The sequence below is a fragment of the Pleurodeles waltl genome, chromosome 4_1, assembly GCF_031143425.1.
Source record: "Pleurodeles waltl isolate 20211129_DDA chromosome 4_1, aPleWal1.hap1.20221129, whole genome shotgun sequence".
Taxonomy (NCBI): Eukaryota; Metazoa; Chordata; class Amphibia; order Caudata; family Salamandridae; genus Pleurodeles; species Pleurodeles waltl.
Window position 1 is genome coordinate 274,287,467 of NC_090442.1, and position 25,028 is coordinate 274,312,494.

Sequence of the window (25,028 nt, forward strand, 5' to 3'; positions counted from 1 at the left end):
AGTGAGACACAGTAGTGCACGCTGATGGCTTGGCGGTAAATGCCTTGTAGTTTGTAGAGAGATAGTTGAGTTATGGTAATCTTTGCTCGATGTAGGAACATCTCAGTGTGAATCAAAGACGCCCCTGGAGGGAATGACTGTGGTTAGTCCAGGAATGGTCAGTATCCTGATTGACTTGCTTTACAAGGGGTGGTTGGGTGGAAAGTTAACATGAGACTTGTGCTTGGTATGGATGCTTGTGATAAAAAAGTAATTCAAGCAGGTTGATGGGAAATGTAATCATGAAGTGTGTGGGAATAGGTGGTTAAAATGCCTTACCAACACATATTGCTAAACAAGGCGACTCTTAAAACTGAGTCATGGAGGAGGTTGTATAAACTAAAAAGTGGTAATTTATTCTGGGATGTTCAGTCCTGAAAGGTGTTTTTAAAGCAAGGATGATGTGTGCTTCTTTGTGGAGATAAGATCTTTCAAAGTTCCTGTTTCTCTGGTTATTTGAAGTCTGGTATAGCAGTGTCTGTCATAGATCTTGCTGTGATTGATTTTCTGAGGTGAAATGTTTACCAAGGAAGCTGTTTGGTTTTTGCATTAGAGCCATGATTTATTTTGGATAACACATAGACATATTTTTTAATTTGTCTTGTCAACATAGCTGAATTTGCATGGACACTTAAACCACACCTTTCTGACGGAAGCTAGTGAATTCCTCATGTTGAACCTTGACACCATCATATGTGAATTTTTGCCCTTCTATGGCTTGATTTTAGATATCGCAGGTGCTATGTTTATGATGTAAAAGGTGGCAAGTCCTGCAGGGTATGTAAATCGTTGCCTGTCCTGGCATGCTTGCAAGGAATAATCAACTACCTTCTTGGGATCTTTATTGCATTTGGTAACGAATGCCACCAATGTTTGGTCCAATTTGGGACACAACCTTTTCTCTTCAACTGAGGGTCTATGCCACTTGGTACAGAAATGAATTCTTACTTCCTTATCCAGTTCTGTTTCGTTCAGGTTCTGATTTATCCACAAAGCATTATTGTGGTCTTCAATTTTTTTGTCCCACTGTGTTTTGGATAACCCAGTGTTTAGTGGTGATCTCTTTGCCTGACTGGAGATCTCTGGTTCTAATACAGTCTTCCGCTGGATGTACCATTCCACTGTCTTGTTTTTGGCCAGCAATTTTCTTATATAGCTTCTTATTCACAGTCTAGAAATAATGTGTCCTCCATGTTTAAATTAGTCGTCTTTATTGGTATGATTACGCCAGAGTCTCAAAAATTACCAAAGCACAATATTTTCTATGAGAGTTCTGGGATGATTACTTCCGAAGTGTAACATTGTCCTTCAGTCTGAAGACTTACGAAAATGACTTGCATATATTCAGTGGTCATGATGTTGTATTCGTAAGTCTATAAAAACTATTTTTAGGTGAATTGTCTAACCGCCATTCTTGTGTTGATCCAGGCATGGAAATCTGTTACAGTTGTACATCCCAATATTACAAAAATCACCTATATATATGTTGCATTTTCTGATTTGATCTTTGAATTTGTGGATAGTGTTTATCTATTTGCTGTCAAATTCAGCCATGAATACATTTGCCATTTTATGAGAAAACCAGTACATGGCTACACCTTTGATTTGGGAATAAAAATGAATCTTTACCTGAAAGTAGGTTTTGTTTAATGCGATATTTGCTAGCTTACTTTCTGAGGTCTTACTCATCATTCTAGATAGATTTGGTTCCACAATGATGGTTAGAGGGATTTTCACCTGTTTACTTTCTCCAGTTTAAAGTCAAGCTTGGGAGCTATAGAGCTACAGCTTTGCATATCTATTCCATGCAGTTCCTATGAGACTCAGCATGCATCAACAAATATTGAGTTTCCTTTGTGGCTTCTTCCATCTCCATTTTTGTTTTGTGACAGGGTGTACTATGTCCACTAATTCATCATGGAATGCTTACCAGGAATAATCCATTACCTTCTTGGGCTCTTTCTTGTATTTGGCAATGAATGTTACCAATTTTTGGTCTAGTGTGAGAACCAACTTTTCCCTTCATCGGAGAGTTCATGCCACTTGACACTCAAATGAATTTGCACACTTTATTGGTTAAAAATCTGACACCAAGTTATATTGTATTTTTCAGATCCGATACTACTTATATGTTTTGAGATTTGGGGGAATAATTTGTGTATTTTGTTTTTTAGTCCACCAAAATCCACACAGTAAAGTATATACTGTACAGTTTTTCCTGTATAAAGTATGCCAGACTTGACCTGCCACAGATTACCAAAGGGTCAGGCCTTTATCAGACCCAGTAATTTCCAAGAGAGGTGAGTCTCACACAACTTGGAATTCTGACACCTGTAAAAAAAGAGGTTTTCACAAGTGTCATAAAACATTGACCTGTCCATACTCATTATCTGAATACTATCAACAGTTGTATTTAAGTGACTTAACTGTCTGCCGAGCAACAAACAAAGAGGAGGCAGTAACTTGGACTGAATGCTTTAAAAGACTTCTAGACATTTCAGTTCATTTCGCTCAAGTGGTGTGTAGTCTAATCTCAGAACCTCATCCTATTTGAAGAGTGGCATGTGTTGTTTCATGTTGGTTTCTCTATTTATGTAGTGCAGATTATAAAGCATAATCCTTAGCTTCAGTCCTGTCTTAGAATTTGTGTGAAAAGATTGCACCAAGGGTCTGTTTTTAGAAGTGGTGAAAAAGAAACTGAACCATTTAGCTCGCGCTCGCTGCCGTCCCTCGCATCCGCCGCTCCACGGCGGGTGGGAGGTCTTTCTCCTTCCTGGCAGCCAAGACCTGGAACTCCCTCCCCACCAGCCTCAGGACCACCCAGGACCACTCCTCATTCCGGAGACTCCTAAAAACCTGGCTTTTCAAGCAGCAGTAACCCCCCCCTTTCCCCTAGCGCCTTGAGACCCGCACGGGTGAGTAGCGCGCTTTATAAATGTTAATGATTTGATTTGATTTGATTAGCTGTGGGCAGGATGGTGTGATCCTCATGGACTATCTATCTAGATGAATAGTGTGACCCACTGTCTAACATCTCTGCACGGTCCAGCCATGATGAATAGTCAGCTAATGCCTACAAAGCATCATCTATAAATCCAATTGCTGCAGCCTCAGTTCTGTTCTGATTGCACCCTGATTGCATAGGGGGAGAGGTAAGTGTTGGCTTGCAAGTACTTCTGTAACTGCGCTACGACATTATTTCCCAAGACTTTGGCCAGAACTGCAAGGGCTGAATTAGGTCACGAATTACACAGCCAAGATCAATACAGATTGTATATCAAATTCTAAATTTATAATTATAACTTTCATTATACAAGTTATCCACCACCTCCAAATTATTAAAAGTAGTGGACCTTGTTACACACTCTTTTCAGGTCGCTAACCAGACAACACTAACTATAACTCACACTGCATAGCGTATAGTTGAATAGCGTAGAGTAGAATAGCACTGAATGGAGTTGCATACAGTGGAGTGGTGTAGACTGGAGTAGGGTACAGTGAAGTGGAGTAGAGTAAAATAAGCATATAGCGGAGCTGACCAGAGAGTTTTTTTTCTTTTTGTTTTTACTTTGCCCCCATTTGACGAATGTCAATGCAACTTTGCAGACCTGGTGGCCCTATTTAACTTTGGGAGAACTGTAAGTTTTGCGGTGTTTGGTCACGGTGGTGCAAGAAAAAGGGTACTCACAAAACAGGTTACAAATCCAATGCACTATCCATTGATTTTTGTATTTTGCATAGTGACAAAAATTGTCAGCTGAATTAATGTGAAATTTGGCAGTAATAGGCTGCAGGGGAGCCCTAAGGTAACTATAACTCGTGCCCTTGCCATGCACGGCTGGTTGCCCAACATATTACATCATTCATGACATCTTCAGTGGCACCATTGATAATATCACTGCAACATTTGCAATAAAATTATTGATGAGAAAACTGTGCATGGAGGGGGTGCAAGTTATAGTTACTTTAGGGCACAAGTTATAGTTACTTAAAGTAACCCTAATTTTAACATATGAATTCCTCTGGTCTTGTGCGTGTAAATTCAGAAGCTTTTGAATTGGTAGTCTAACTGGGCAACAGATGATTGGGGCAAAGAAGGCAGCACACTCTTTAAAAGCACTGTAGGGGGCAGCATTGTTGTGAGGTTATTTTAGCAGCATTTTTAAGGGCACACTATTTTAGCTGTAAGCCTTAAGCTTGTGCCCTTTATCCTTGAAAATAATTCATTTTATTATTGTGGCAGAAGCCTCATTTTGTGGTGATGTTTTTACTCTTTTAGCTGTTATTCTCTCTCCTTAGGAATTTTTGTATTTCTTAGCACAACATTCTCGCTCTGGGCTTTGCTCAAAGCTGTACACAATAATGTTGTTGGTGCAAAGTAGAACATCAAATTCCCTGTCATTTCATGGAAACATATGTGTTTTACATTAAGGCAGTTTTTTTAGCACACCGCATGCTTAATTATAAAACACCTATCTGCCCCCTATATGTTAGAGGGAAATTCCAATCAGAAAATGCCACTGCATGCTGTTCACTTTATTGCAGCTGTCCGCTGCGACTAGACATCTTTTTCGCTTACATGGCAGAAGACTCTCAGTACACCAGCAGTATGGGAGATGGTGTCTTCCCAGGAGTCATGATGGGTGGATTAGGGCTAACACTGCTGTGCTCTAGTATAGAACTTTAGTGGTATATGTAGGAGTTCTAAAACCAAGCATCAGGACACTATGGTATGACTTTTCTTGTGTTTCACTTTTCTCGTCTCCGTTCTGCCACTATTATGGGTCATTATCCCTATTATTGCAGTGCATGCATATGTTTATCTAGAATGTAGTTGATTCAATAAAATTGAACCAATTCCTGCTTCTGTTTGTCTTTGCATGTATGAGACAAATGTAACTGAGAGAAAAGGGTAAGATCTGTTCCACCGCGATTTCCCTGAGAAATCAGAATGTCATGTTCATGGCTGCCACAAATCACTTCTACTCTTGGGTACTGGTGAGGTGCTGATTGCTGGTCGGAAGGGTTAGGCTGACAGTTTTCACACTGTGTGGAGTTGGACTCAATTCCCACAATCCAGTGGTGTTGCCGTCCAAATCCAGCAGTCTCATTGTTATAATGAGAGCCAACAGCACAGCCTCAGTAAAATCAGTCAGGTTTAGTATGTTTCAAACATTTTAACAATAAACAGAGACTTACTCATACGGCTTATAAGACCAAGCACATAACAGATGATGTTTGAGTTTTGGAAATACATAGGATATTCATTAATTCAGGATACACATTTATTTTTGGTGTGGTGTACTTATACTTCTGACCAAGGTCCATTTAAAATGAAAGGGCAATGGCATATACCTGGATCAATCAGCCTTACAAGTTAACATATTTCCAAATTAAGTTTGTAAATCTAATTTGCAGTACTGTTTCCATAGATGAAGAAGGGCCAGCCATGCTGACATGTGGAAGGACCTTCCTGTATATTTTATCTCTTAGGAAGGATTCTCTTTACGGAGTACATATAACATTAGTAAGTTCCATGAAGTCTTACAACCAGTGGATCCAATGGTCCCTTTGCTGGACTATAAATAACTATTATAGAACTGTGCTGTGAGTAAGCCCATACCTACTGAAGCTGGCACCGTCTATCTGAAGAAGGAGGGAGCAGGTCCAGAAACCAGATAATGGAGCAACCTCTGAAGAAGAGGGTGGCTGGCATTTTTAAAACATGCCACAGGTATGCTAAATGTATTAGCCATCATGGGAAGTATGTAGAAGGAGAATGAGGTAGGCCACTGTGGTCATTGCAGCATCTCCAGGGAGACATTGTCCACAAGGAAAGTGGATGGCAGATTCAAACCAGCTGTGAACACTGCGAGAATAGTGAGCAGTGTGGGCCAGGATTATGAAATTGACTTATTATAGCAATGAGTCTCAGGAATAATCTACAGTGTTACAACTACAGGGTCTCTACTGAGGAACATGCACAACCCATAAATTAAGCATGCTTCCCTTTCTTTCTGGTTGTGTTTCTTGGAGGCATGCCTGTTATGGCCCTGGGAGTTCCACCAGAATGTCAAGCTAGCCTCCTCCCAAAAGTGTCCCTCACATCAGTTGTTCCCAGACAAGGTCCATCCTGCTTCTGAATCCTACTCCTTTCCTTGTAGAAGAGGTCCATCACTGCTTAGTGCAGATAAAGGATCAGACCACCAGTTCAGTGGTAGAAGGAAATAGAAAAGATCAGGGTCTCATTGTCTTTTCTAAATATCAGACTACTAACCATTATCACAGATGAATATGCTGCACAGGAAGAAGCACAGGTGGCATGAAGCTTCAGCCCATGCAGAGTATACTTCTGTAAGTCAATCCCTTGATCAGCCCTCCTGGTCAATGGTTTCTGTTACTGGTCTCATAACTCAGTTTGTGGAATATGTGAATTTACATTTCTATGTTCCTCATCAAATCCTGGATCACGATGACTGATCTTCGCCTTCCACCTCAATGGATGAGTATTCTGGAAGTCTGACAGTATCAGCAGCCCACCTTCACCAGACTCCCTGAGTGTGTAGATTCTGGTTGAGATGGTTACCAATATGATGGAAGTTTCTGGTACATTTGATCACTCAGTGAGGCTGATCAGAAAAATCACATCCCAGTAATTCCAGTGTGTGACACCACTTCTAGTTTAGATTAATTCTTGACCACCTTAATTATCAAACTGTAGTCTATGGGGCCACCATAGCTCTCCACCCAGTTACACAATGCCCTGCATCTGTCTGAAGACTGGTGACTCCAGAACCCAAACTGCCCACTTTACCACCTATGCTCATTATTCTCCAAGACCCATTCACTGACAAAATAGAGGTTTCCCAACAATCCCCAGAATCCAAACATCAGCAGCAAAACAGAAGATGCAAAAGATTTGTACCCTGCCAGGAAGCACTTTACAGCTATTGCAAAGGGGCTTAGTCTCCGTGGGTAGAGACATTGGCTTGACACCAAAGTTGAGGTGCTTTATGCTCTCATAAGTGCCTCAGATCCCCTACCAAAAAGGCTTGCTGTACATGCGGCCTGAATTCTTCAATAAAGGGCAAGATATTTGGATGTTTTTTTAGCATAGCATTGCCAGACAGTGCAGAGCTCCTAAAGGCAACTCATCATTTGTTATTGGTAATCGCCAACTTCACTCTGTAGTTTTAATGTAGGTATTTCTGAAGGCCTATCTGTAGTTTTAATGTAGGCCTCTCCTGGGCCACATAGAAATACTCCAAAAAGTATGAGAATGACAGTATGAATAGTTTTATTTTAGCTTTATTTATATGTTTATATGTTTATTGTATATCAAAGGCAATATGACAGCAGGATGTAATACACAGTCATCTACCTTGTCCTCAGCGGCATTTCTTGCTACCCACTATTTATACGCAACAATTTTTAGTCCATTTTGAGTACCATAGTCTTTGTCTAGCTGCCCCATCCATCTGTCTAACGTTTCAGACCATTCCACCAACCCACCAGACAACTTCAGTGAGCATCACTCCAATTCATACACACACACCCCACTTCCACAGAAGCAGACCAGGAAGTTGATCATTCTCCTACCAAACCGCCAAATCCTGGAATGCACTCCCTCAACACATCAGGGCCTCTTCCTCACTTCTTGAATTCTGCAAGAAGCTGAAGACCTGGCTAGTCAATTAGTCTTGTTGCGGGACCATCAAGAGTGCCTGTACTCAGGCGCAGCCTCACCACACGTCTACACTCACCTACTCAGCACCTGAATACCCCCACGGGTGACCCACAGCACTCTACGAAATCCACTTTACATTGCAAAACATTACATTCATGTGGGTACACAGCCACTTTCTCGTCTGTGTAGACCATTATCATCCCAAAGAGGCAAGCTTGTGCTGCAATCCAGACTCCTGGAGTCGAGGGACAAGATTTACTAAGCAATGTTGTATACTGCATTCAACTGAAGCCTATGTTGTGAAGCTTATCTACCACCTCTTGAAAATTCAGGCAGAATGGCACAGCTCAACATCATATGGAGCAGATCTGTTCCCACCCCCAGCACCTGGGGCACTCTGGTGATCTAGCTGGAAATATTCTGTGCAGTTGTGAAGGGGCGACGTATAATTGATGCACTATGTGGGAATGCACTTAAACCCGGAATTGCTAGATATGAATTTGACCTGGCTGCAAGTTTATTCCTTGTCTTTGAGTGGTGCATCTGAGTCAGTGTTTCATCCATGCCTTGCCATTTGTTTTTTGTCCTTTTTCAGTGCACTGTAAAGGTTCAATACAGCATGAGCAGTATGTCCCACTTGTAGCAGGGTTTCCAGCATCATGGTCATCTGAGGTGCGTTTAGGAAGTCTGTCTAGACTTCCCTGGCAGTGTTTGCTATTTGGGGATATTGTAACAAATGTCCAGGCCCCACCCTAAAGGTAGATTAGGCTTCCTCAGATATTAAATAAGTCTCTCTTGGGTAGAGACCACCCAATGTAGTGCAACCAGCCTCTTTCCACCAAGTCACTGACATCCCTTTCTTGAATAACTCTGAAAGTTATTGTTGTTCGAATATTGAATAGGCATCCACCATATATTCAGAGATCTAGAGAAGAAGGGGGATTCAGTATCCTTTTGACAGTGGCATCCCATGCAATGAACAGTGTGCAGGTACAACTGTATCCCTCATCAGTGTGATGTATGATAGTTCCTCATCCCAACAGCCCCTCAGTAATCATCAATCCCAATTATTATCCTCCTCGCACCACTGTGCAGCATGCTGCTGTTGCGCAGATAAGTATTACAATTCCAGGTCTGGCAGTCCTAGCCCTCCCTTCACAGGTTCAAGCTTGAGCACCTCTACTTTTATTTTAGCCCTTTCCCCCACCCACACCAGTGTAGTCAGGTCTGATGAATCCTCACGGGCCTCTCGGCCTATATTTTCCAGGCCCAAGACACGACCAGCCTCCTGGACGGATTTCACCTGCCGAAGCTGCTCCTCCCAGCGGAAGACCAAGCGGAACGGATGGTCCCAGGAATACGACATGTTATGTGCCCGCAAGTGATCCGTGATCGGTTTAAACACGCTGCAGGGTCCGCACAGATAGATTGTGGAATAGCTGTAGATCGTGCCCTTGGAAGGCTACATGTTGCAGATTGCGGGCCCGTTGCAAGATCTTTTCTTTAAGAACAAAGTTATGGAGGCAAGCCAGAATATCTGGGGGGCGTCCGGGGCCCCCCGCACGCCCAGCCTGATGGACCCGATCCAGGACGACCTCCCGCTTCTCCTCCGGGCCCAGCAAGGAGTGGAACAAGTCCACCACATAGGCTCCAATGTCCTCCTTTTCCGCGCCGACCGGAGCCCCTCTAATGCGAATATTTTGTCGCCGGGAGCGGTTTTCCAAGTCCTCAACCGCCATCTGGAGGAGATCCTGCTGCTCACGGAGGCGGACTACCTTTTGCTGCAGACCCGCCACCTCCTCGCCACGAGGGATCTCGTTATCTTCTAGCTGCGACACACGTTCACCCAAGGAGGAAACCTCTCCTCGCAGCTCCCTCACCTCCTGTGAGATGTCTCTGCGTAGCTCTTGAATATCGCCCCTGAGCGAGTCAAACAGGGAGGTCAAAAAGCCCTTTGTTACTGGGGAGCTCTCCTCTGGGTCCCTCTCAGCCCGGCTCTGCGGGGTCCCCGTCCCAGACACCTCCTCCGGCGTGGTCCCCGAAGCCAGGTGCGTTCCTGCAAGCATGTCCCTCACTGAACGCTCTTGTTTTGATTTTGCCATCGCCATTTCGCACAGGCCTGGTCGCGACTCGCCAACTCGGTCCCCGGGGCCACCAAAGTCTCCGTCCAGTGTCGCTCCGCCACCGCCTCCCTGCTAGGGACCGCACCTGATCCAGCCAACAGGAGCCGCTACTCACCAACTTGTTCAGCAGTGACTCGGTCGCAAGCAGCAATGCAGGGCCCGCCCCTGGGCCCCCAGCCTCCGTTAGGGCCCCACGCTCCACCAATCCTCCGTCAGCTGCTCCGCAGAAAGGATCACCGGCGCCGGGACCCCAAGCCAAGGGCACAGGCCGGGGCCCCCCACTCCTCCTGCGCGCTCAGGAAACCAAGGGCCAGCGCCCACAGCAGAAATCGCCAGTTCAAGGGCCCAAGGCGATCCCCGGCACCCAAAACTCCAAGGGCCGCCGGAGGAGAGCACGCACTGCGGCCCAGGCCGTCTCCTCGGCCGAGCCGCAACCACGCCTTCGCCCAGAGGCCGGGCTCCGCCCATCCGCGGGAGCTGCCGGCACCCGCTCCGGGCCGATGCCGAGCTGCAGGTGCCCCACGGGTGTCTCACAGCTCGGGGGAGCCTCCAGGCTACCCCCAGGCAGGCCGCGCGTCGCTAGTATGGGCCGGGGCGGCGGAGCCATCTTGGGCACGCCTCTTAGCACATTTTATTTAATTATTTATTTTAAGATGGCTGCCTTGTTTTGACTTAGGCCCATGTTTTGATTTTCCTTATCCGTGCCACCGCACTAAGGCGTCAAGAAAAAGGTGGCAGCACTGTTAATTAAAAATGGCAGTACACTTGAGAGCATTGCTGAAGAACAAGACGTGGGCAGTGACACTGTTAAACAGCGCAGCAGAGGTCACAATATGTTGCCAGAGTCTGAAAGATCATCTGGATGTGACAGCAACTAGCGATTTTATTGCAGTTGAAACAGGGGATGGGCGCGTCCTCCCACCTGATAGGGTATATGATTTAAAAATTCTAATTGAGGGAGACATAGAACGCGTTATTCAAGTGATATTCTGGGATGAACTTAATTGTGATATCGTATTGACCGAAAGAGACTGGCCACCTGAGCACGTCCGTAAGCTCCCACATGGGCAAGTCTACGCTGTCAATTGGCCTTTAGGGCAGGCTCCTGCACTTTACCGCAATCATGTAGGTTGGGACAAGGAGGCTCTTTTTCATATAATACCTATCAGATCCACACCCCAACCTCAGCCACAATATCCTGTTAAACACTCAGCAAAAGCTCCAGTGAGGGAGGTCCTCACTCAGCTAGAGTACCAGGGAGTAATTGAGCCCTGTGCCTCTGCAATGAATAACCAGCTATTCCCGGTTGCAAAACCTGACCATTCTTACAGAATAGTCTTAGATTACAGACACTTAAACAGTCATACACACACATACGCTATACAAAATTCACATAGCACAGCACTTATTAACAATATAGTGGTCAAACAGTACAAAACAACGTTGGATATTTCCAACAGATTTTTCTGACAAAACTTAGCACAAGAAAGTAGGGACCTGAGTGCATTCTCATTTGGCTTACAAAATGCTTTTGCCGTTTGCCCCAAGGCTATAGGAACAGTCCAGGACTGTTCTCAGCCCGTGTAACGTCAATACTACATGATCTTGATCCTGAGGTGCTATCCTATGTGGATGACATCTATCTCACAGACGACAACCTCACCATTCATCTTGTCAGGGTCGATTGGATCATTTTAGGATTTTCAGACCTCAGTTACAAATTTATCTTTAAGAAAAGTAAGATAGCCTTTCTCAGTTTATTGTTCCCGGGATATGAGCTATCGAACGAGGGGAAGAGCCTGGCCCGCACTTCCTAGAGAAATGTGCTCAGTTGCACCCATCTAACATGCTCAAGAAGCTACAGTCGGTACTTGGCTTTTACAATTTTGGCAGAACACACATTCCTGACTATGCACAACGTATCAAGCCTCTTTATGACTTAATACGCCCAGATTTTTCTAGTGAAAACTGGTCATTTGAACACACGCATCCTTAGGGAATTGCAACAGGACATGCTAGAAGCAAAACACTTACACACACGTGATAACAAAACAAATTTAGTCATTAGAATAATTGCTGGTGCCATTAGGTTTACTTATGTCACCTTTAACAAGAGCGATTCAGTGCCCATAGAATATAAATCCCATTTATACTCTAATGCAGAACAATGCTTTGCACCTGCAGAAAAAATTCTAACTCCAGTTCAAATGGCTGTCATTAAAGAGAGGCCACTAGCCTAAGGGAAACGCATTATTGTTGTTACCCCGGTGCCAGCCTTAGAGGCTGTTACTAAAGCAAGCGTTCCTAACGCTAAAGCACTACATCCACTATGGATTCAGTGGGCTACCTCCCTGACTGCCAATGATGTTGATTATATCTTTGACCCAAAACTTCAGATGCAAGAATATCTCCAATATGAACAGGAGTACCCCTCTCCTCTGGATATCTTACCACGTGACAGATACCATACTGTAATTTATACTGATGGCTCAGCACAACCAGCTGTAGGTACTAAACATCAATATTCAGCTGCTTGCGCAGCTGTGAGTGGAGTGATGAAGGATGGAGTTTTCCACCCTCATAATACCTCCACTCAGACCCTAGTGGAATGCACAGCTCAGTTGGCTGAACTTAAAGCCCTCCTTCTAGCGCTAGAACTCACAGAGCCAGGATTACTGACTTTGATTGTCTGTGATTCATACTACTGCATCCTTTCCTACAATGATTACCTTAATCATTCGAAGCTGAACGGGTTTAGAGATTTTAAAGGGAAAACATTAAAACACAAACATTTGTGGCGGAGGGTTGCTGATCTTAAGGATAAGCTACTGTGTGTCCATGTAGTACATACATTGGGCCACCAACATGTAGGAGTACACGTTCTAGGTAACACTTTGGCTGATTAAGCAGCCAAATCCGCAGTAGCTACGACTTCTATGGCTGCAGTGTCTCGTTCTCTAACAAGATTGGATAATAAAATACTCACTGCCGTGAAGGCTTCAGCTGAAGGCAAGTCTTTCCCAAAAGCATACCCTACAAAATATTCTTACCACATCAGTGCACAGAATGTTGCTTACGCAACAATTCCTGGGGTTGGAGATCGAGCGATCGTTAACGAAGACCAGAGACTAGATCTAATAAAAGCAGGGCATGAGGGTGTCGCTTCTGCACATGCTGGCATTTCGGCCATGGTAACACTCTTACAGAAACGCTTCTGGTGGCCAGGTTTATACAAACAGACAAAACAACACGTCCTTTGTTGTGATATTTGCCAGCAAAGAAAGGGCTCTAATATCAAACACCCTCCGCAGACATCCCTCTTGGTGTCCAGTAGGCCACTACAATGTGTGTACCTGGACCATTGCGGTCCACTTCAACCTGATGGTGCATACAAATACATCTTAGTCACTATAGATTCTTGTTCTAGATTCCTGTGGGTAGGGCCTCAGCAGTCGGCTAACGTTCAAATTGTTATAAAAGACTTGCTGATCTATATTGGTACATATGCGGTTGTGGCATTCCATTCGGACCAGGACCCTGCACTTGCCTCTAAGGCATTCAGGGACACCATGGGAACAATGGGTGTTGAACTCCATTACTCCTCACCATACCATCCTGAAGGACATTCGGTAGTGGAGAGGCGGAACTGTGATCTAAAGCAGTCCTTAACAGCAAGAGTATTAGGTTCTGGCCGCAGTTGGCTTCATCACCTATCTGGGGTCCAGAGAGCACTGAATAATCTGCCGAGACAGTCCTTGGGAGGACGCACTCCTTATGAGGTTCTCTTTGGTATACCTATATATGTCCCAGATCTTGATGGCCCTGGGTTGTGGCAGCAGACACACTGTTTGACATAAATGAATGTCTCACTGTTTTACAGGAGCTATAGCAATTTCTTGATGATAAATCATCTGCCAGTGCTGCCACCTTAGGAATAAGGGATTCACCAACAACTTCCACTGGCTGGATTCCTAAAGTCAGGGATCTGGTACATGAGAAGATCGCTGTGAAAAAGGAATTTGGTCCATCCTACAGAGCACCGGTCCCAGACTTGGGAATACAAGGTACCGGAACTGTCATCTTACCACAACTGCCTGGTTCGAGAACAAACAGATTTGTTTCCATTGATGATGTCAAAGTTCACCATGTGGCCGATCCTGCACAGTAGACCCAGAGGTCCCTTGGGTAGTCCCCGATTCCCTCTCACTACCCAACAGGACATACCTCTTCAAAGTAGAATTAACAGCCCTACTTCGGACTATATAACAATGTCCAACGATGTTTTAAAAACTTCCTGGGCCATGGTGAGGGCGGAGAATGAGCTCTTGCTGATTCCAGTTACTGTATCAACGACCGCACCTGCCCAAGATTTGGCTGTTTTTTACACCAACACTACATGGACTGATGACACCATCTACCATGAGCCTCCACTTGAAGTGGATCAATCGACAAGTAATGCACTTGTTCCAGTTTTTCCAGAGACTGACTCTGGTTATTTCATTGACATTGATAACTTTTCTTCAGACTCATCACTCCAGCAAGTGAAAATAAATCACAGACACGTAAGCTATACATATGTCTTAAAAATAACTATTTTATTTGCCAATGGAACTATTTTTGGCTCTGTTTGTCATTTTTGTCGTTGTTCCGACGGATTGGGTTTGTGTCTGTTTTCTTTTTACTCATAAATGGTCTTTACCTTCCTTACCGCTCCTCGGTTGAGCTTGTGGATGAAGCCTTGACTCCATATCATTCCTTACATAAGGTCTGAAGAGATTTGTCCCTTGTGAACATTTCAGCTGTACCAATTCCTGATGATATTGTGTGGGACAACGTTCCATTTCATATATACTGGCCTTCTGAGTTCATTCAAATTCCATATGTGTTTAAAATTTCTATGACAGATGTCATTACACCTGGTGTTGTATCTGATGATTGGGATGTCCAGACAGTTGATTCTATGTTAACTGAAATGAAGGACTATTCAGTGTTTGAAAGTGTTGATGTATGTAGAAAAACAATGAATTATGGGAAATGTTCTATTATAACAACTGGGGACATTACTACCTGCACCGTGCTACTAGGCACAGACCAGTATTGAACTTCACACAGTGGGAACACTGTTCTACACCACCAGTGAGGAGCCCGAAACACTATTTAGACAAATTCACTTACTTTGCTGGGCCTGATGCCACAAATTCAGCAGCATATTATTTCAAATTGCCTCCTTTGAAAATTAGGAACATTTTGCTAACTGATACTAAACTGATTTATTCAACATCCTTTGTTTCCCGTCTTACAGTTGAAGGTTACGAATACTGGAAGAACACTGTTGATTTAAAAAGTGTATGGGGAACACAAGATTGGCAGATACAGGGTAGGCAAGCTTTGTTTAGAGCATGCCTGATTCCTGTCCAAATTATCTTTTTAAATGGCACCATTCAACAGACATCCTGTCTGGGGTTAGCAAAAGTTAAAGAAATGAACACGCCCAGTATCCCCACACCTGCAAAGTTTTTTGATTGGCAATCCTTCCTGAATGTCACAGAGTAAGAACTAGAAGCAAAGGTTCAGGCTAGTACTTATAATTCTTCACTTTCCAGTCGCGGCGGGTGGTTAATCTGGCCAATTGACAACAATGGATGTCAGGCATGTTTTTTGAATTCCTCAAGGGGTTTCAAGATTAGTCGGCCAGACCCTTGCTTTATCTCGGGTCAACACACAGGTATAGTTACAACATATGGTATGGGTAAGCTGTGACAACAATGGGTACAGTCTAACACGTTAGCCGCAGTTAAAGAACATCTAAACACTCTTTCTGAAGATGTAGACTTGCAGGACTTTTTGCTAGGTCTTAGGAAGCCACGCTCTAAAAGATTCATATATGCTGTGTACAATGAGATCTGGAAGCTTTCTCAGATAGAAGCTGCTGCACGTTTAAGGAAAATAGATAAGGAAAACTTTGAAAAGGCTTTAGCTGTTGACGATAACGGCATGAATACATTGTCCAACAGAATTTATTCACTGACAAATATAGTGTCATCTGCAGTAGATATCATTCAGACAGACATGTCCCGTTTATACCATGGGCAAAGTCAGCTGCGTTCCATCGTGCAGTTAGGTTAGACGTTACGGACATTGAAAAATGGCCGAATTCCATGGAAGTATATTAACAGTAGTGAATTGTTCACTGCTTTAAATTATCCAAGGAACAGCAGACAATGGCTAAAGGGGAAGCAAGTTTCACCATGCTCCATGTAGGGAAGTTAGAAAAGCTGCCTTTCACAGTTGCAGAGAGTCCTTCAACAGTATGGCTCCTACATGGCATCATTAATCTGCCCTCTACTACTTTTCGCTTTTCGACATGCATGAAACATCTTGCTGTGGGCAGGTTAGAGCAACTGGGCGATAGGTATATTAAGGAAGAGTGGGAGTTGCCCTTTGATTACAAATGTCTGAACAAGGAAACAGAGGCCTTTCTTACCGGAAATGAATGTGAGACTACTGTTAGTCATTCCATGATTTGCAAACGGGTGTCCCTCCACAGCCTTTGCAATGCAGGGGTCGCAAACGTGGGTTGTTTTCTGAAGGGTACTCCCGTCCCTTTGATTCGACCGGAATTTCATGTACTTTCGAACGGAAGTTATGTGGTGCTCAGCGACCAAAGTTGTTGCGGTATGCGACCAGGAATTGCCTACTGGATTTCAGTCTCTAAGGTCGTTATGTGTTGTGGACATGTGTTATTCCCCCCCACACGAGAGATAAAGGTATCAGACATTTGGCCACACATTGATACTATTAATGTAAATTAGGACAAGCTGAGCAGACTAAAGGCTCTACTGTTTCAAAAACAGGTTGCGTTGACATCAGCCAGAGATACGTATGCTCTGCAGATTGCAAGATCATCTGCCGGGATACAATCCCTATTAAATACCAACTTCCCCAAGAACTTTGGAGAATTATTAACACCTCGAGCACAGTCGGGATTGCACATTTCTTTAAGGCTGTTGGGTCTGGATTTGTGTCCATCTTCCAGACTATCTTTGGAGTCCTCCCACTGGCAATCCATTCACTCTTTTCAAGGGTGTTTGGCGGCTTTCCACTTATTTTGACATTGATTGGAGCCGCTGCCACCAGCTCAACTGTGCCGTGAACGCATGGTTCAGATCTTCAATACTTCCTTGCTGATGGAATTGGAGTGTGATTGGTCATTGACATTTCAACCACTCTTATGGGGCGTGCAACCAGTCTTTCACTGCACATAGTGCCTCTTCGAATACTTGCTGACGGTGTGCCTTGCTGTTAGGCCAGTGCCTTCTGTGGACCAAGACCTGCTGATGGCTCCGATGAGGGTTCATTCACAGTCGTGCCCCTTGAGAGTAAGGCTGATTCCTGAGACCTCCTATGAGCCTTCTATGCTCACCGAGTTGGCCCGCTACACCATGGAGGATGATTCTACTGCGGGTGCACCTGCACAAGAGACTTCTAAGCACTACTGCTCCGTGGACCCATCTGCATATCCCGTGATCGATTTAACATCTGACGATGTGGCCTCTTTCTTGGGGTCCTTTCCGTTTAATGACTCCAGGGATGCTCTTCTAGATCATGACTATTGTAAATAATTTGATTATTGGCTTCAATTTAAATTCAAAGTATAGCTCTATTGTTCTTACTTTGGCCTGCCTTGCTTGTCATGGTCGACATTATATCTCTTGATATGTTTTTTTTAGCTATTGTTTTTTACACATTTTTAAACAAAACGTTTTTAGCTTGTTTTTATGCTTTTAGCTTTTAGTACAGAGCATTTTAGCGTTTGGGATTTATTTTGCCGTCGGTGGCGTCCGGATACGGCATCATATTTTGTTACAGCAATGGGGAGGGTGTGGTACAATTCCAGGTCTGGCAGTCATAGCCCTCCCTTCACAGGATCAAGCTTGACCACCTCTATTTTGATTTTAACCCTTTCCCCCACCCACACCAGTGTAGTCAGGTGTGGTGAATCCTAGTTTGTTTTAATAGGGATACAGGAGTTAGCTTAGCTGTTGGCTTGCAGACTCGTGCCCCCGTCACCTAGTGACTTTTACCCTACTTAGCCTGCTCTGTTTTAGCGCATTTATTTATTTCTTTTAAGATGGCTGCCTTGTTTTGACTTAGGCTCATGCTTTGATTTTCCTTATCAGTGCCACCGCGCTAAGGCGCCAAGATCAGGCGACAAATACAAACAAACTGAAGGTGTCCGCGTTAGGTACTTTCCCTCTTCACGCTTTAGAGGGAATTGTTTATACTAATTACAGTCCCAAGCACGCTTTACAGTGGCGGCCGGCAGCTTTAGGAGGGAGGGGGCGGGCGGGGCACACACACACACACTCATTCTTTCACACACAGACACGCACGCACATCCATTAACAACACTCATACCATTCAAACATGCACGCACCAAACATTCATTTTAAAACATCACACATACTCATTCTTTCACACACGCACGCACGCACGCACATCCATTAACAACATTCATACCATTCAAACATGCACGCACGCACCAAACATTCAATTTGAAACATCACACACACACACTTACCTTCGGCCTCCAGGTCCCAGGAGGATTGGGACTGCTGCCTTCCCTCATTGGCTGACCTTAGGTCAGCCAATGAGGGAAGGCAGCAGTCCCAGCCTCGTCACAGAGTGGGATGGGGTCAGTGAGACTGCTGACCCCACCCCACTCTGTGACGAAGTGTCACTGATTGACACTCGCCCTGGGCACTTCAGGGCTTAAACTGAAGCGCCCAGGGAGAGTGTCAATTGGTGACGCTTTCCTCGTCACCCAGGGGAGGGCCTCGAGGCACCTTTACTGGGCTGAGGAGGTCACGCCCATAGGAGCTGTGATCTCCTCAGCCCAGCAAAGTTCAGCTCAGGCATCCAGGAGTCTGCGCAAATCGCGCATGTCTGCTCCTGGCTGCCTGAGCTGAACATGAAGAGTGTCTGTCAGGCTGACCTTTGTTCAGCCTGACAGACACTCTTTATGGGGGGCAAAAGGTGGGGGGCCGTGGCCCCTCCGCCCTAAAGGACAGGCCGCCACTGACGCTTTAATATCTATTGTTTGGGAACTAACCCACATCAAGGGTCCAGGCAGATCTGTATATATATACTCCCCACTTTATCGGATAGACAGAGGGATTCTGACCAGATGCCATCGCTGTTATCGATGCGGCACGTCGCCTTGACACCGACCCAGTCTTGGTGTTCCTGTGGAGTCTGAGTTAGAGACCTCATTCCAAGGTAACGAGGGTTGGGGACTCTTCTCATGGACATGGTAATGGCAGATTGAGGTTTAACATACCTAGCTCTCTTCTGGGTTAGAGGTTAGGCCTACAGACTAGGGTATTAGGACATATCGCACACTTCATGATATTGAGTGATATTACAAGATGGTGGGGGTCTTTGTGTTAATGACTCTTGTCTTTACAATTCTGTTCCTTGCATTGTTCATTATCCTAATCATTGTAGCTCATGCAACTTATCGCAGATCGCAGTTTTGATGAAATAAATATTATTGAAACTTTACTGCATCTTCTTCATTTCCTGTGTGTGATTGAGACATGCTGTTAATGTGAGAAAAGGGTAATCTCCGTTTAACCACGACGCTCCCTGAGATGTCGCGCTTTTGTGTCCATGCGTAAAAACTGCCACAAATCACCTTTAACCGTTTGGGGTTTAGGTGAGTTGCTGCTTGTGAGCCAGAAGAGTTGGGACGACAGTTGCGTTTTGTTGTAGGATTGGCATAGTCGCCTACAAACATAAGTACTGTCATCCTTCAACCAGCAGTCTTGCCTAGAGCAAGAGTCCAACTACGACACAGGAGTGTGTCTAGAATCTAAAATGTATGTCGGGGAACTGTACATAATGTATTCTGCAAGTCATAACTACATCCCGGCAGAAAGATCATCTTTGCGATCGCCATGCGATCAGCTAGGGAGAGCCTAAGTGTTGTCCACCAATCAATGGATTTACATAAGTCTTGCAATATCAGGATGAATCTATATTAGTGCAGTGCTCTCTACACAAAACATTTGTATGGCAATTGAATAACAGGCAGCTGTGGTTTGCATCTGTGGCACGGCTATTATCAATCCTCCTCTTTGTTACCAAGACAAATCCAGGCGAAATGTAGGTTTGAGCGAAACATCAGTATAGAGGAAGCTGACCAGAGACTTCTGATATCCCAATCTCATGGAGTTTGCTGCATGATTTGTAAACCCTAGTCTCTTCTTAAGGCTTCAAACATGACTGAAGTGACTGTTGCCTCCTCCGCCAAGATGTAAGCAACGGCCTGAATGTGTTCAAACACTATGATCCTATGGCTGCTGCTTCACATCAGGAAATAGGCCCCCTAATTATGTTTCTGGGGAGAATGATTTTTCAAGCCACGTTTTTTAATCAAGTATTTTTTGTACGTTACCTTATTATGTTGTATAAATGTATGTTATCTGAAGACTTTTTGCCCAAACTCTGTAACTTTTTCTAATGAGATATCAATATTTTTTTGTACTTCTCTTTTATCTTAGATATTGATGAATGTTCATTTGAACGAACCTGTGACCATGTCTGCATCAACTTACCTGGGAGTTTTGAATGCTTTTGTCACAAAGGCTATACCTTGTATGGAATGGCACACTGTGGAGGTTTGGAGCCTTTCTTTTATTTTGTTTTGTTATTTAAGTTATTATATAGAGGAAATAGCGACAGAAGAGGTTTTTTGGAAATAATATTTTCCAGCGCATAAAAATGTTTTGTTTAGTGTTACCTGGATGAAATATAAATCTGTTCTTATTTGTAAAGGGCTGCCACATAATGAAAGTAGATATTTGACTTTGCAGCATACACAATTTCAATGGGTGTCACAAACGTTTAAATTATTTTCCAGTACATCGCCATGTACTTCACTTTTAAAGTATTGTTACATCACTAGGGTAGATCCATGTCACTTTCTTTTTTATTTTGACTAAGAAAACATATCAAAGAGCATCAAATCGATTAACTTTTCAATGTTCTTCTTTTGTTGACGTGGCAGGTTAAAATTCTAGAATTTCTTGCATGGAATAATAAAGTCCATTTTAGATAATACTGTATCGCAAGGAAAATATTTAGTGTAGTAAGCACTGTGCTAGTGTCCTTTGAGAGCCATTTTACTTAGGTAATAGGTGCTTCATAATTCAATAGAGACAGTGGAAATGCTAAATTTTTATAAATAGTGGTCCTTCTTCTATCCATAAAGAAACGTTCTGGGGCCAGCAACCATCATACTATACAGTATAGAAAAAAATCACATAAGCCTTTCCTGGGAGAAATCTTAGAGGAATGAAAAGAGGCACATTTGTAAAAACATTTCCCCAGATCACAATTGAAAGGTTTTGGTTTTGGACAGGTTTGAGAAATTGAGAAGCCATTGCCTTTTTATGGTTTAACTTTATGAATGCCCACGTGGCATTTCTATCTCGAAGTTTTATGGTCATATCAGAATAAGAGACAACAATTGGAAGTCAGGCATTAACATTACATTTTTGCAAATATGAAACAAATATACTAGGTCTCAAAATAAATATGAGAACAGCAAGGATAAATTTAACGTTTGTCAAAATAAACCTGCTACATAGCATAATGTAATTGTTGGGTAATGGATGTTGAATTATGCATGTACTGAATAGGAAAAAACATATGCTGAAATGCATACCAACCAAACCAAAATGAAAAGGGTCCTCACTGAAAAAATATAGCAAATCCGGAAATAAATGACATGTTAAAATGCATTTGATTTTCACTAATATGAGTTTTGTGCACTCAAGAGAAATATGGCACATTTTTAAATGGATGATTCGCTGAAAACCCTCCTTGAAATGGTGTTAAAAAATTAATACACTGTATTTTTTAAATTACAAATGAATACACTGTATTTTCATAATTAAGGTATGATACACTGAAAAGTATATGACTGACCTTGAAATTAACATTGTATATATGGTAATGAATATGACATGATTTGAAACAAACATGATCTTGATTAAAATAAGTATGACATATTGAAATTAATTTGATATAACATAAAAATGAATTAAGGGCATGTTGAAATTAATATTAATCACTCTGCAATGACTAAGGGGCTGACTATGAGTTTGGCGTATGGAAACATCCGTCCGTTAAACTCCCGACCGGGAGGTCCCCGCGGTGCTGGCAACCTACCCCTCAGCCCCATTATGACTTTATCACTGGGGTGACCGGCAGAAACTAAGGTGCAGCAACATTGTTGTCGGCTCATAATAGAGCCGGCAGCAATGCTGCTGCATGCAGGAGGCACCAATACCCTTTAAATGCACACTGTGCACAACAAGGGCCCTGTGTCCCTCTGCGCTTGTTCTCCGCCAGCCTTTTATGGAGATTGGACTGCAATGAAAAGGCTGGCGGAGAACAAGGTTGTAGTTCAGCCCCGCCCTGGCTGATTGTAACCAGGACTGCCATCAGCCCTTCGGGAACAATGTTTCCAGCACAGATGGTGGTCTTTTGGCAGTCCAACTGCCAAACTTTTAATTTGACTGTTGGGCCATCAAAGCCGCGGCGGGCATGACCGCCACTGAAAGTCTGGCAGGCTGTTGACTCATATTAGGGACCCAAGACACATACTTGAATAAATATGAGGTATACTGACCTATCTGAAAATTAATATGAAATATACTGTAATTATTATGACATGCATTGACAGAAATATGTCACATTGAATTTAATATGGTATGTATAGACATCAATATGATGAATTACAATTTTACATAAAACATTAAAACAAATACAAAATTATTCAAAATCAGTATTAGACATGTTACAAAAGGATGTGCGGAAATGTATGCAGCCCACATTAAAATTAATACAGTAGTTGTTGAAATGATTAAGGCATGCGTTGAAGTGAATACGATCCATCTTGGAGTGACTGACATGGTAAATTTATTGTGACCTAAGGTGATGTGAATCTGACATGAACTGAATTGAAAATGGCCTGCATTGAAAGAAATGTAACACACATTAACCCCTTCGCTGCCATGCCTTCAAATCACCCCCACCCCAAGTGCTGAGCCCTTTTTGCCAATTTATGGTAGTTAGTGCTTTGGGCTCCATAACTTTTTTTTCTAGCTAAGGTAACCACACTAAATTTGTGTCTTATTTTTTTGTAACATTCTGAGGATTCTACAAATACCCAGGGTTTGTGGATTCCCATGGAGGTGACTGAAGCAATAGGCAAAATATAGCAACATTTTGAGTTTGTTTAAAAAATTGGGTAAAAGTGGTCCAGATAAGTGCCTGATTTTGTTAATAAAATTAGCATCCACAAACGATTTACTGTACTAAAGTCATTATCTTCCCAGCTTTCAAGAACATGTGGAGCTGAACAAAAAAAAACAAATTTTGTACCGCTATTATGGCATTTGTGCTCTTAACCTACTTCCAGCTTGTGGTGGAAACCAGTATAAAACCCACGTGTGATTCAGTCAAGCTATACATTTCTGGAAACCAGACAAAATTCAAAATTCAGGAATGGGTCATATGTGTAGATCCCTCAATGTTTTCCCAAGGAAAAACAATGTAGAAATAAAGAAATATTGAAAATCAGTAGGAAAAAACAGGCATATGTGACAACCGTTTCATCTATAACATTTTCGTCTCAATGGCCGAATAACAAGCAATATGCGATTACGTCTGCTAGACCCTTCTGGATGCAGGGATGTACAGGGTTGGTAGGATTTCCAAGAGCCCAAGGTACCCAGAGCAAACAACTCAGCAGCACCATACAATGGTTTTTCATTGAGGACCCAGTATAGACCAATTTTCCAGCGAAATAGGCAGAGTGAAAAATGGGTATCAATGAAACATGTATTTTAGAACTGAGCACAAGATTTAGAGTTTAGGAGCAATGGTTATTTCTACATTTCTGAATCTGTGGGCACCCTTACTAGCAAATGATTTGGAGGGAAAATTTCAAAATGTCACCTTTCTTATACACTGGCTTACATTTGAAAGGCACAAATGCAGCTAAATCCCATTGGTAATAACAAATGTTATACTATTCTATGCTCAACAAGCCTCCCAATATAAATGGTACCTCACTTGTGTGGGTAGGCCTAGTGTCCATGACAGGAACCTGCCAAAAATGCAAGATGGACGCATCACATTTTGCAGCGAAAAGTGACCTTGTTTTTCCAAGTGGGTACCTCTAGGTTTTGGACCCTAGCTCGGCTAGCACCTAGGACAACCTAGCCAACCTGTACATTTTTTAAAACTAGACAGATAGGGGTATCCAGGGAGGACTGACTTGCGTGACTCTCACCACCTTAGTTTAGCCAGAATCCATTTGTAAATCTCAAACTTTGACTATAAAAACACATTGGGCCTAAACATAATTGGGGGCAGAAACTGTCACAATACATGCACCCAATTAAAGGGATGAGCCTGGCCAAGGGGCCACTCCCCAACATATAAATAAGTAAAATTCCTGGTGTCTAGTGGCTTTCTGCCCCCCTTGGGGGTTGGTGTGCCTACAAATATGGTTGATCTGCCCAAAAGGGGGCAGAATGGGCCAAAATACATGCCCCCAATAAAGGGGAGTGACCCTTGCCAAAGGGGCCACTCACTGACACACCACTAAGTAATATTCCTGGTGTCTAGTGGCTTTCTTCCCCCAAGGGGAGCAAGAATGGCTAAAATATATGCCCCATTCTGATGGATACAACTACCTGTGGATTCCTCACCTAATGAATACTCCCATGGCACCAGCATTCGACGGAAATCTTCTTCCTAGTCTCTGCACGTCGACGAGGACGTCACTCTAGCCCACGCGACGCCGTCTGACGTCATACAGGCAATAAGAGGTCCTCGACGACGTGCCGACGTCAGTTCCCTTTTTTCCGTGCATTCGAAACGGTTATCTTCGAGGGAGCAACTGTTACTTTCGTGGTTACAGTGTATTTTTTGCTGCGTAGTCCTTCGCTGCAGTAATAATGTCGCAGAGAAAGTCGGGTTTTAAGCCTTGTCGTGAGTGTGGGGGCAAGATGTCAGTTACGGATCCTCACTCCGACTGCCTTTGTGTTTAAGCTCCGACCACGACGTCTCGACTTGCGATTCATGCCAGCACATGAATC

The 25,028-nt window shown here is 43.4% G+C and overlaps 1 protein-coding gene across 2 annotated transcripts in view; it reads left to right on the top strand.

Annotated features, from left to right (window-relative positions):
• The window catches only part of SCUBE1 (signal peptide, CUB domain and EGF like domain containing 1), a 2,009,692-nt gene that overhangs the window by 906,422 nt on the left and 1,078,242 nt on the right, over positions 1-25,028 (top strand). For both annotated transcript variants that reach the window (XM_069228295.1, XM_069228296.1), the window contains exon 9: positions 20,415-20,531. In XM_069228295.1, coding sequence (XP_069084396.1) covers positions 20,415-20,531 — 117 coding nt within the window. The remainder of the gene's footprint in view (positions 1-20,414; positions 20,532-25,028) is intronic.